Here is an 11,504-nt window from a genome sequence, read left to right as displayed (position 1 = left end):
TAACAGACCAGACTGCTGAGGCGAGGAGAAAGCTGCCCTTCCACAACGAACATGGCCTCTGCCAAGGCACAGGCTTCTTGTGACCCCAGAGGCAGCTGGATTTTTGGCACCCACTTGCCCCTTCCTCTGGGGTCTTTGTGCAGTGCGCATACTACACGACCAAGTGCAGCAGCCCTAGTTGGAATCTGCCTTAGCTAAGATCTCCTTCGGTCAGGAAAGGGGCGAGGTCCTGCCTTAGGGGTTTACCAAAAAAAAAAAAAAAAAAAAAAAATTGAGAAAGCCTCGAAGAAGAAACCTGATCCGTCCTGCAGGCACCTAGAAACCCTATCCTGACGCCAGGCCACAGGGTGGAGGCTCCAGGCTGATCGTGGTGTCCTAGGCGTGATTGCGAACAATCCAGGAAATGGGGAAATCTGGTTGCAGTAAACTACAACAGCTGGATTCCCGAGGCTGTGGGTGAGACGGGGAACTTTCTGGGCCTTTTGCTCGCCCATCAGCCGACCCTAGAAAGAGTACCTCAAGCCCCATCCCAAACTGCAGTGCAGCTGGCACGAACTCTTGATTCATTCCCTTGCAAAAGAGAAACCAAAAAGCCGTAGCAAGGACGTTGGCGCCGGCAGAGCCACACACCTAAGTTCAAATCCCCGCTCTGCCCGTAACCATGAACCTGGGCAAGTTTCTAAGCGTCGTTCCTTCTTGGATAGGATGGGCATAATGACGCCGAACTTGGGGCGTGGTCCGAAGGGTCAAACCTGCGAACTTGGCGATAATAACCTGCCGCGGTGGGCCATTCTTGGACCCCCTCGGTTATCCCTTCTCTTTCCGTGTGACTCACGCAGCTTTCTGCACAGATGACCTTGTGGTAGGGGCCCCGGATCTGGGAGGTGTTTGGGCCACCAGTGTGTGTATTCGTGGTGAAAGGGCGCGCAATTGGGGAACAAAAAGATATTTTAGGATAATCTGGTTTGCTAGGGCACGCCCCTGGCGCGCTCAGGCCCCCAGAGGGGGTGCGGTAGTGTCAGCCCCGCTTCCAGAAGAAGCGCTGGCATAAAAGGAGGGGGGTGGGTCGGAGCCCCAGCCGCGCCAGCGCTCCGGGGAGGCGGAGGAAGGAGGGCAGGCCCCGGGCGGGCGGGCGGGAGGGAGGGAGACAGGCGAGAGGAGGAGTTTTCCAGCTTGGCCTCCGCGAGCCGCGCGCAGCCCCTCGGTCGGGTTGATCTCCCGTCCCCGGGAAGCGCGCCGCGCAGCCGAGCCGAGCGCAGCGCCGGGCGCGCCATGGGGAGCTCCGCACTCCGGCCCGCGCTGCTGCCGCTGCTGCCGCTGCTCCTGCTGCTTCGGGCCCCGCCGAGCCGCGGCTTCCCAGGTAGGGTCGGCGGGCCAGCCTCCCCAGCTGGGCGCCGGGACCCTCGGCTCGGTCCGGAGGGTGGTGCGGGGGCGCCCTTTGTTTGCGCGGACTTCGTCTTTCGCCACCCGGGGGAGCGGGAGACGCGGAGCGGGGCTCGCGTCCGGGCACCAGGAGGGGAGAGCCGACTGTCATCCCGTCGCCGGGCGCCGTGAGCTGGAGGACTCTCTGCGCCTGGGGTTCCAGGGGGACCAATCAAACCCCCGTTGGCGCTGGAGGCGACCAGGAGAAGTTTGGCCGCGGGTTACTTTCTCACCCCGCCGGCGTTTTGCCTCTCACACAGCTGCCTGCGGCCAGGGACCAGGTGGCTGGCAGCTCGTCCTGGAAGGAGCCCCTACCCCCTCCCACTCGAGGCCCCAAGCCACCCCCTGGGGCTGCAGGGCACGAGCCACAGTAGGAGACTCTCATGGAAGGCCCGGGCGGAGCCTCTCCCGCATCCCCCAACCCCCCCTGCTGGGGATTCCGAGAAAGTCTGCACCTCCGGGAGAGAGGTGCCAGCTGAGAGCGGTGACATGTGGCAGGCGCTTGGTTAGCCCCAGGGAAAGAGGACTACATACGCGGGCTCTGCTAGACAGGGGGTGTGGCTTCTTGTTGCTGGGGGGCGTGGTCTGTAGCATCTAAGGGGACCCTGGTACTTATTAGGACTCTTCTGGTGTGGACAAAACCTTCTTTGGAGATGCCCTTTAAAAAGCTCCAGCTGACTCCCTCATCCGAGAGTCTTAAGATAGCAAAGAGCTTCGGGGGAGCTGGGGAACATGGATGCACCCCTGTCGCCCCGGAGAGGAAATCCATGGACACATTTTAGTTTAGTGTTAATGGGAAAGTGGGTGACGTGGCGGGCAAATATCTGGCTTTACTTTCAACACTGTGGGCCGTTTAAGTCTGGGGTCTGAGAAACGAACCTACCGAGTTCTGGGTGAAGGATGGAGGGGGAGAGTTCCCAGATAGCATGCTTGGGAGATGTAGGGATGGCTGCTGGAAATTCCTTGCACATCCCCTTATGAATGAATGAATCAAACAAACGTGTAAAGTGATAAACAGGAACATTTGCGTTTTGAACTGTTGTAAGTGTTAAGCTTTTTGGTAGGAACTGATTCAGGGCAAAGTGGAAAGGAGACCTTATCCTCTGTGCCAGGCAAGTGCCAGCCCCCTGTTCCCCGGGCGGGTTAGTGCCCCCACCCCCCAAGCAGGAGTCGGGTTAATAATATGAAGGTAGAGGGGAGGGGGAAGCCAGTACTGGACAGGGTGCAGGGGGGAGGAGTTGAGAAGCTAGAAGCAGCCTTTCCTCCTGAACTGGGAGGCGTCTCTAAGCCGCCTGTACATCTACCTGGCAGAGCCTTTCTCAGTCAAGGGGCCTCTTCTCTTTTTCCATTTGACCTTCCTTCCCTCCCTCACCCTGCCCTCTGTTCTCCTTCCCTCAGCTTCTACCCTTATACAGCGTAGCTTGCTGCCAGGACCCAGCCACCCACAGAATCGTGGGTTTCCAGCTTGGGCGCTCACTACTGTTGGGAACTGGCCCTGGCTGGCCCAGCTCCCTCTGGCGCCAGCCTGCAGGCTTCCCCCAAGTTGGCACATCCCAATGGGGTCTTTCAGGAAATGTGCTCTGCTGGGGCTGTTGATTCCAACGGAGGGTATTTCAGTCCAAGCCAGAGGTTTCGGAAGGCTGGGGAGGGGAGACTCTCTAGGCCTGTGGGTCCTGAGGCGAATCATGTCAGCTGAGTTCACCCTAAGTGCTGGGTGACAGAGAGATTTTGAAGATCATTTCAGAGGCAGTCTCTCAGCAAGTAGACATTGTGTCTCTGGTAAGAGGCCTGGAATCAGGAACCTCTGAAAGAGGGAGATGGGGGTCTAGGGCCCCATCGGCATCTCCCCTCCCCCACTTATATAAACATCTGAGATTTAATAGCCAGTCTGTCAGAGAGAGAGTAAATCATTCCCATTCCCACTTCTAGAAGGTCTCTGGAGTTCTTCCACCTTTGAATCTGATGCAGCTCTTCTGGCTCACTGATTGATTCTTTGCGGCCTAGCAAAGACGCAGTGTCTATAAAAACCCACTTGAAATGTATGGCAAATTCATAGCAAAGTTGTCTGTGTTGGATTGCGTTTGTATGCCTTTAAGATAGTATTCTTACTCTGTTCTTTGGTTTTGCTTTTATTGAGGTATAATTGACATATATATACACATTAGTTTCCCATGTATAACATAGTGATTTGATATTTGTATGCACTGCACAGTGGTGACCACAATAAGTCTAGTTACTATCGATCACTGTACGTAGTTACAAAATTCTTTTTTCTCGGGATGACTTTTAAGATCGACTCTCAATACAGTATTATTAACGATAGTTACTATTGCTGTACATTACATCCCATGACTTATTTATTTTAAAGCTGGAAGTTTGTACATTTTGATCCCCTTCACCCATTTCGCCCACTCCCCACTCCCCCTCCCCTCTGGCAACCACCAGTCTGTTCTCTGTATCTATGAGCTTAGGTTTTGCTTGTTTGTTTCATTTTTTAGATTCCACAATATATTGAGATCATATGGTATTTGTCTTTCTCTGACTTATTTCACTTAGCATAATGCCCTCTAGGTCTATCCATGTTGTCACAAATGGCAACGTTCCATTCTTTTTTTTATGGCTGGATAATATTCCATTGTATGTGTATACCACATCTTCTTTATCCATTCATCGGTTCATGGACACTTAGACTGTTTCCATAACTGGGCTCTCGTGAATAATGTTGCAATAAACGTGGGGATGCAGATACCTCTTTGAGATCCTGTTTTCATTTCTTTTGGATAAATACCTAGAGGAGGGATTGCTGGATCATATGGTAGCTGTATTTTTAGTTTTTTGAGGAACCTCCATACTGTTTTCCATGGTGGCTGCACCAATTTACATTCCCACCGACAGTGCACAAGGGTTCCCTTTTCTCCACATTCTTGCCAACACTTGCTGTTTCTTGTCTTTCGGATAATAGCCATTCTGACAGGTGTGAGGTGCTGTCTCATTGTGGTTTTGCTTTGCATTTCCGTTTTATTATGTTCTTAAATGAAGTCTTTTTGTTTTATTTATTTTTGGCTGCCTTGGGTCTTCGTTGCTGCGCGCGGGCTTTCTCTAGTTGCGGCGGGTGGGGGCTACTCTTCGTTGCGGTGTGCGGATTTCTCATTGCAGTGGCTTCTCTTGTTGTGGAGCACAGGCTCTAGGCGTGCAGGCTTCAGTACTTGTGGCACGTGGGCTCAGTAGTTGTGGCTCGCGGGCTGCAGAGTGCAGGCTCAGTAGTTGTGGCGCACGGGCTTAGTTGCTCCGCGGCATGTAGGATCTTCCCGGACCAGGACTTGACCCTGTGTCCCCTGCATTGGCAGGCGGATTCTTAACCACTGCACCACCAGGGAAGCCCTGAACTCTTGAAGCCTCATTTACATCTGAGATTTTGGAGGTTCACTGCACCTCCTTCTGCAAGCAAGGCTGAAGATGGAGAATGAACGCCATGGCCACTAAGAAAGGCTCCATGAATCTGATGCCTGGAGGAAACTGGTAAAGTAGTGTGGTTTCACCAGCCAGGAAAACCGAGTGGGGTTGGCTGAAAGCCAAACCAGAGCACACCAGCCAAAGCAGTCTTTTAAAATGCCACATTTGGAGATAAGTATTAGGAACTGAACACCTGGCTCAGGATATACAATTAAAGTCACATTAGGAGCAGGTTAGGCTAGAAATTTCTATTTGGGTTTAAAACATGTAATCAGCTGACAGAATTCCTCTGCATTAAAAAGGAGAATGCTGGGGAGAGCAGGGCATTTTCAACTGGCATTTTCTTATTGATAACACTTTCAGTACAGTATCCTGCTATTACTGTTTCTCATTTCCCAGATTTGTGAGCTGAAAGAGACACCAGAAACCGTCGCTAAAGCACCGTCTTCAGACCTTCCTCACACCATAATTGAAATATTGCCCTTTTCTTTTCGGTGATTTCTATAACATTCTCACTTTTAGTCTCTCTTATAACAACTCATTCTACTTTTTATGGCCAGATACTGCTCTTTTAAGTACGTTTTTACTTCAGTACTGTTTTTTTTTTTAACATTTTATTTCTAATTTTTAAAATTGAGGCAACGTTAGTACTGTTTTGATCGCATTGCTCTCCTACTCAAAAACATAGAGCAGGACTTCCCTGGTGGCGCAGTGGTTAAGAATCCGCCTGCCAATGCAGGGGACACGGGGTTCGAGCCCCGGTCCGGGAAGATCCCACATGCCGCGGAGCAGCTAAGCCCGTGCACCACAACTACTGAGCCTGCACTCTAGAGCCCACGAGCCACAACTACTGAGCCTGCGTGCCGCAACTACTGAAGCCCGTGCGCCTAGAGCCCGTGCTCTGCAACAAGAGAAGCCACGGCAGTGAGAAGCCCGCACACCACAACGAAGAGTAGCCCCCGCTCGCCGCAACTAGAGAAAGCCCGTGCGCAGCAACGAAGACCCAACACAGCCAAAAATAAAATAAATAAATTTATTAAAAAAAAAAACAGGGCAGCTGCCCGCAGCCTAATTTTCCAGTCATTCTCTCCTGGCTTCCTAAAATCTGGCTAAAGTAGACTACCTGTTTTTATAGACCTGGAGTCCCATTTTCCCTCTTTTTGGTGATTACTGCTTTCTGCAACTGGAATGCTTCCCCGCAGCCACATGTCTATCTAAATTCTGCCCATCGTCCAGCGACACCCCCCAGTTCGATGAAACTTTTACTTGATCCTTTGATTGGGAAGCTTCTGCCTTCCTTTAAACAACACCCACGGTGTTTCATATCTCTCTTGTGATATTTATCATACATGCCATACCTTACAATGAGCTATGCATTCCTTTACGCTTGTAGATTCTGAGCTCATGAAGGAAGGGCACTGCTCTGTCTTACCCCTCTGTATTTCCCACGGTGCCTAGCCAAGACCCTGGAGCCAAGTGGATATTTGTACTTATTGAGTTAGTAGTTCCCTGCAATTCGGGTGACAGACCATTGGCCGGAGGAGCTGAGAGAAACACGCGTGCAGGTAAACAGGGCTTGTGCCACCATGAACCTACATACACAGGGACAGTGCCTTGCTGGCTGTAGAGGTTTGCTTTTAAATCCGTGAACACCCTCCCTTTGAGCAATAACCTTCTCCGCTGGGGGTTGTAAGATGAGAGACACTGAAGCCACAAGCCGGAGTTTGCATTTATTATTTTTGTTGGCCGCTTTGCTAGAGCCCCTTCCAAAGGGGTTGAATGGTTTCCTTAGTCAACGCAAATATGTGTGCTACATCAATTCCCCTTTCAGAGAATGCAACTCAAATGGGTAATTGAAAGTGAAGGTTGAGTTTCACGAGAAGGTTGACTTGCCAGGTTGTAACGTACTCTGAAATTCTAGCAGCCAAATTATGATCAATACCCAGGTTAAGGATTCATTTCCAAATAGCAGTGTGAATAATCGCCTTGCCTGGGTTCCAGTTCATAGGGAATTTCTCAAGCCAGCCTTTCAGTTCTTTTTTTTTTTTTTTAACTTTTATCTGAGTATGGTTGATTTACAATGTTGTATTAGTCCTCAGTTCTTGATTGTGCGATTTCTTGACTGTCGGCTTTTATTGGCCATTGTTTATGGGGTCTTTTAAGCCTGGATCTTTCTCTTGGATATTTGAATTCTGCCTTCTCTCCTGGAACCTTGGCTCTATCCAGAGACTTTCTTTTTAAAGTGGACATGGAAGGATGGAGTGCACGGGATACTAGGATGAAAGAGGTAGGGAATTCCTTCTGTCAATAGCTTTCTGTCTTGCGGGGAAATAGACACCAGGTTATCCATGGGGGTAAATATTATAACACAGATGGGTCGACAAGCCCTGTGAAGCACAGAGAGGAGCCACGCAGGAGTCCTGGGCCCGGAGATTGCAGAGTGATGTTGAGCGATGCTGATGCAAGTGGTAGTGACAACTACAGGCCCAAGGAAGGTTAATGCAGGGTGTCTCTGGGCTTCCTTCTCTAAGAACATTTTGAAATTGGAACCAAAAATCTGTGTGGGTGTTCTTTTTCTGGGGAGAAGGCCCTATCCCAATTCAAAATCACTCCTCACCAGATACTTTTGTGAATTCTATGAGAGAATGTGCACTTAATGGGCACAAAAGTCAACATAGAAAGTACGATGAAGTTGCCAGAGTAGGGAAACTTTCAACCAATGATCAGGTGGCCTCCTGAGTTATAACCAGCGGTACAATTTCCTATTCTCCTCATTTAAAAATCGACACCAAACAAAACAGTCATAATCATAGGTGGTAATTACCTGCAGGCCTGGCCTGGCAACTTGGCACAGCACAGTGTCACTTAGCACAGTGTCTGGGACTTGGGGCAGGATCTTTAGTGGATATTTGTGGGTTGATTGAATGATTGAGGTAATTGTGACAGGGAATCAACACATTCTATTTCAGTATCCCTGCAGGATTTAACCAGAATTTCCAAGCTGCTCATCCCCAAAGAGAAAGAAATGCGAGGTATCAGAGGCAATTTGCAGGACTCTGAACGGAAGATCCATTTGGACAGGCAACAAGTTGGGGCATAGTTAATTGCTGAGGCTCTTGAATTTCGAACCACCCTAGGACAATATTCTAGGAGACTTAGAAACACCAGGGACTTTGGGGGGAGGGGGCAGGATTTTTCAGATAAAAGATTTAAGGATAAAGCTTCTTTGAGAGAAAAGTCCCTGGTAGCTTTGCTAAGCTCCCAAGTTGCCCAGATGATAATTGGTTGCACCTGGGTCTTACGGGCACACTCTAGCCTCAGAAACTTCTGGAGTCATCATTCCTGAGCTGAGTGATTCACTGCCCTGTAATCCTTAGCTCATACTGCATGCCTCTTTATACGTTGTTCTCCAGGGAGAAGGTAAATGGGTTTGGACATAGTGGCTTGGATTATCCCAGAGGTTTGGTGTTGTAAATTGAGTATATTGGTTTTAAAGCTTTTTTTAAAAATGAGTAATAGATCCAAATATAGAATTTGGGGGTGGACTTTCTGCCTTGGCTTGAAAGGTTGTTGCTCTGTTTCTTCTGCCCTGCTCTTATAGTGACCTGTTGTGTGATGGGTTCCATGCTGTTTCCACTGTTGTCACTGGCTCTTTGCAGCGCCTGCCCAGTTATGGCTGATGAGCATCTACCTCTTCCATACCGAGCGCAGCCCAGGACCCTCTGCTGAATGCCTCTGGCCTGCCGCTAGCTGTGTGGGTGGCTGAGCTGATGACCCTACCAGTCCCAGGGATTCAAGAATGTTCCAAAACACTGGTTAAATGAGGACCACGGGGCGAGCGAGAATTGAGCCGAGCTTTGGCAGGCCCCTGGTGGAGGGGTGAGGAAGCGGTGGCCTGGCCATGTCCCCGGCCTTCTGAGACTCTGCCCCCAGTGTGGCCGTTCCCTATAGGAACTCTGACAGACTTGTTGCCACTGACTCAGCATTTATCACACAAAGGCTCCTGTTCCTTTAAATATCTGAGGTTGAAATCCTGTTTCCACTCCGATTCGAAGTCCGCTTTTCAAAGAGGAGGGTCATACTGTTTCACCAGGAGCTACTCACGACCCGACGGCCTCAGCCACGTGGGCAGGCACTGGGGTCTTGTTCATTCTGTGCCCTTGTGGCCGAGCAGGGAGCCTGGCCCCCGGGGGACTCTCGGTGAAATCTGCAAGGGAGCACACCTCTGGCTGGGACTGACCTGCTGATTGGGTGTCTCGGGCTCTATCTAGATGCCCACAGGAGTTTCTCAGCCACATCCAGGCTCCCCTGCATGGGCCACCTAATTCATGTGGCATCTCAGCCTGGGAGGGTGCCCGAGACGGAACTCCCCACGTCTCGGTGATGAGTCTCTGAGGTTCAGCGAGTGGAAGGGATTTGTCTGGGGTCACACGGGGAGTTAGAAGCAGAGCTGGCCTTAGAACTCAGTCCGCCGACTCCAGGATTCCCTTTCCTCCACGGGCAGGGACAGAGTTCGGTTTCTGAGCTGCCACTACACATTAGGCACCGGGCCGGGCACCAGGGATAGGCAGGCAAGGATCAGTGGCACCTCAGGCACTCACAGAGCCGTGCCCTGGCGTATTTCTGCGTGGTTGTTCATACCGGCACTTGGCTGCAGTCTCAGTCTCACACCCGGGGCTGCTTGGGTGTTCCTCAGGGTTCTGAGAAGTTGCTGCCCCAGAGCTAGCCCTTGCCCCCTCTTGTCGAGGTCCCAAAGGATCCCTCTCTATGCCATTTGCTTTGAGCACCCCAGCTGCTATGTCATGCTGTTTTTAACAGCATTATTGTGATATTATTCACATACCATACCATTTCCCCATTTAAACCACTTCAGCGACTTGTAGTATATTCACAGAGTTGTGTATCCATCACAGTTTTAGAACATTTTCATTACCCGCCAAAGAAACTCCACACCCTTTAGCCATTGCTCCCCACCCCCTCTCCATAGCCCTAGGCAACTGCTGAAATACTTTCTGTCTCTATAGATTTTCCTATTTTTAACGTTCCATATAAATGGAATCACACAGTATCCTTTTGTGTCTGGCTTCTTTTGCTTAGCATAATGTTTTTAAGATTGATCCATATTGTAGCAGGTATCAGTACTTGACTCCTTTTTTATGGCTGAATTATATTCCATTGTATGGACAGACCACATTTTATCTGTTCATCGGTTGATGGACATTTGAGTTGTTTCCACTTTTGGGTTGTTATGAGTAACGCTGCAGTGAATATTCATATACAAGTTTCTGTGTGGACATATGTTTTCATTTCTCTTGGGTAGATCCTTAGGAGTGGAATGGCTGGGTCATATGGTAACTCTGTGTTTAGCCATTTGAGGACCGGCCAGTCTGTTTTCCAAAGGGACTCTACCCTTTTACATTCCCACCAGCAGTGTGTGATGGTTTTGATTTCTCTACATTTTTATCAGCTCTTGAGATTATCTGTCTTTTTGGTTAAGTGATGTCATGAAAGCTCAGTTCATTAACAGCATCCACTCAAGGGCTGAGTGATAAAGCGGTGTCTGTGCTGCCAGCTGTGACAGAATATTGGCGAGAGTCATCTAAGGATGCCTGCCACCTTCTCACTGCTGGCTGCAGGGCACGGCTAGTCCATAAGGTGCCTTTGGGTGGATTAGAAAAAGATGCCTTGTCTAGGCACGTGTAATGCGTGGGCACAGGGCTTGGTCAGGGGACAGACTTTGTGCTGAGTAGGAAAAGGATAGAGAGGCAGGCCCAGAACTCAAGACTTAAAGAGTGGAGGGCAGCACGGTGTGAGACCCCGCCTGCTCTTTGGACGGGTGTGATGGTGGGTGCCGTGGTGTAGACAACTCCCTGGACACCCATCTATGCTGCAGTCCTGGGTGTCCGTAGCTCAGCCCCAGGTGGGAAAGAGCTATGGGCGCCATGTGCTTTGACAGCTTGCTTCTATTAAAAAGAAAAACAAAACAAAAAACTGTGCTTGTGTGTCAGCGGCATCCTCGCGAGCTTGAATCCTTGGGTCACCTGGGAGCCAAGCAAGCAAGTCAGAAGCTCAGGCCCCACCCGAGACCTAGTGAATCAGCGTGTGCATTTCAACAAGGTCCCGCAGATGATTCTTATACACAGTGAAATTTGAGAAGGACTGGTCCGCTGGGTGAGTTCAGCCCTTTGCCAAGATGGAGTGGCTGGCCTGTTTATAAGGGCCGCCCAATAGCTGTCCTCCCTCCTCTATCCCTTCTTCCCTTGGCTTTGCCGTCATCATGGCATCTTCTAGACTTCCTTTCCTAAGTCCCCGACATTCCTGAGATAAGCGTGTACAGACTTTCGTTTTCTTCTCCCTCTTCTAACTCAAAAACAAACCCAACTCTTCAGGGTGCCCTCGACTTCATCTCCTTTGGAGTCCTCCTGCCTGGAGTGCGGCCAGCAGTAGCAAAGCACATCTTCGGTGATGGGTAACAGGGTCCTCACGTGCCTTTGCCCAGCAGCTCAGCTGCAGCTTAGAAATAACTGCAGCTCTTTAAGAAAGGCCACACAGGGCTTCCCTGGTGGCGCAGTGGTTGAGAGTCCGCCTGCCGGTGCAGGGGACGCGGGTTCGTGCCCCGGTCCGGGAAG

At 50.4% G+C, this 11,504-nt stretch overlaps 1 protein-coding gene across 1 annotated transcript in view; it reads left to right on the top strand.

The window, feature by feature from the left end:
• The first annotated feature begins 1,176 nt into the window (after positions 1-1,176).
• SRPX (sushi repeat containing protein X-linked) overlaps positions 1,177-11,504 on the top strand; it is a 103,210-nt gene continuing 92,882 nt past the window's right edge. The window contains exon 1 of the mRNA XM_007451974.1: positions 1,177-1,360. Within this exon, the coding sequence (XP_007452036.1) occupies positions 1,273-1,360 (88 nt within the window). The 5' untranslated portion in view covers positions 1,177-1,272. The remainder of the gene's footprint in view (positions 1,361-11,504) is intronic.

This window comes from Lipotes vexillifer, unplaced genomic scaffold (genome assembly GCF_000442215.2).
Source record: "Lipotes vexillifer unplaced genomic scaffold, Lipotes_vexillifer_v1.1 scaffold847, whole genome shotgun sequence".
Lineage (NCBI taxonomy): Eukaryota > Metazoa > Chordata > Mammalia > Artiodactyla > Lipotidae > Lipotes > Lipotes vexillifer.
This window is presented reverse-complemented; position numbering and strand designations above follow the sequence as displayed.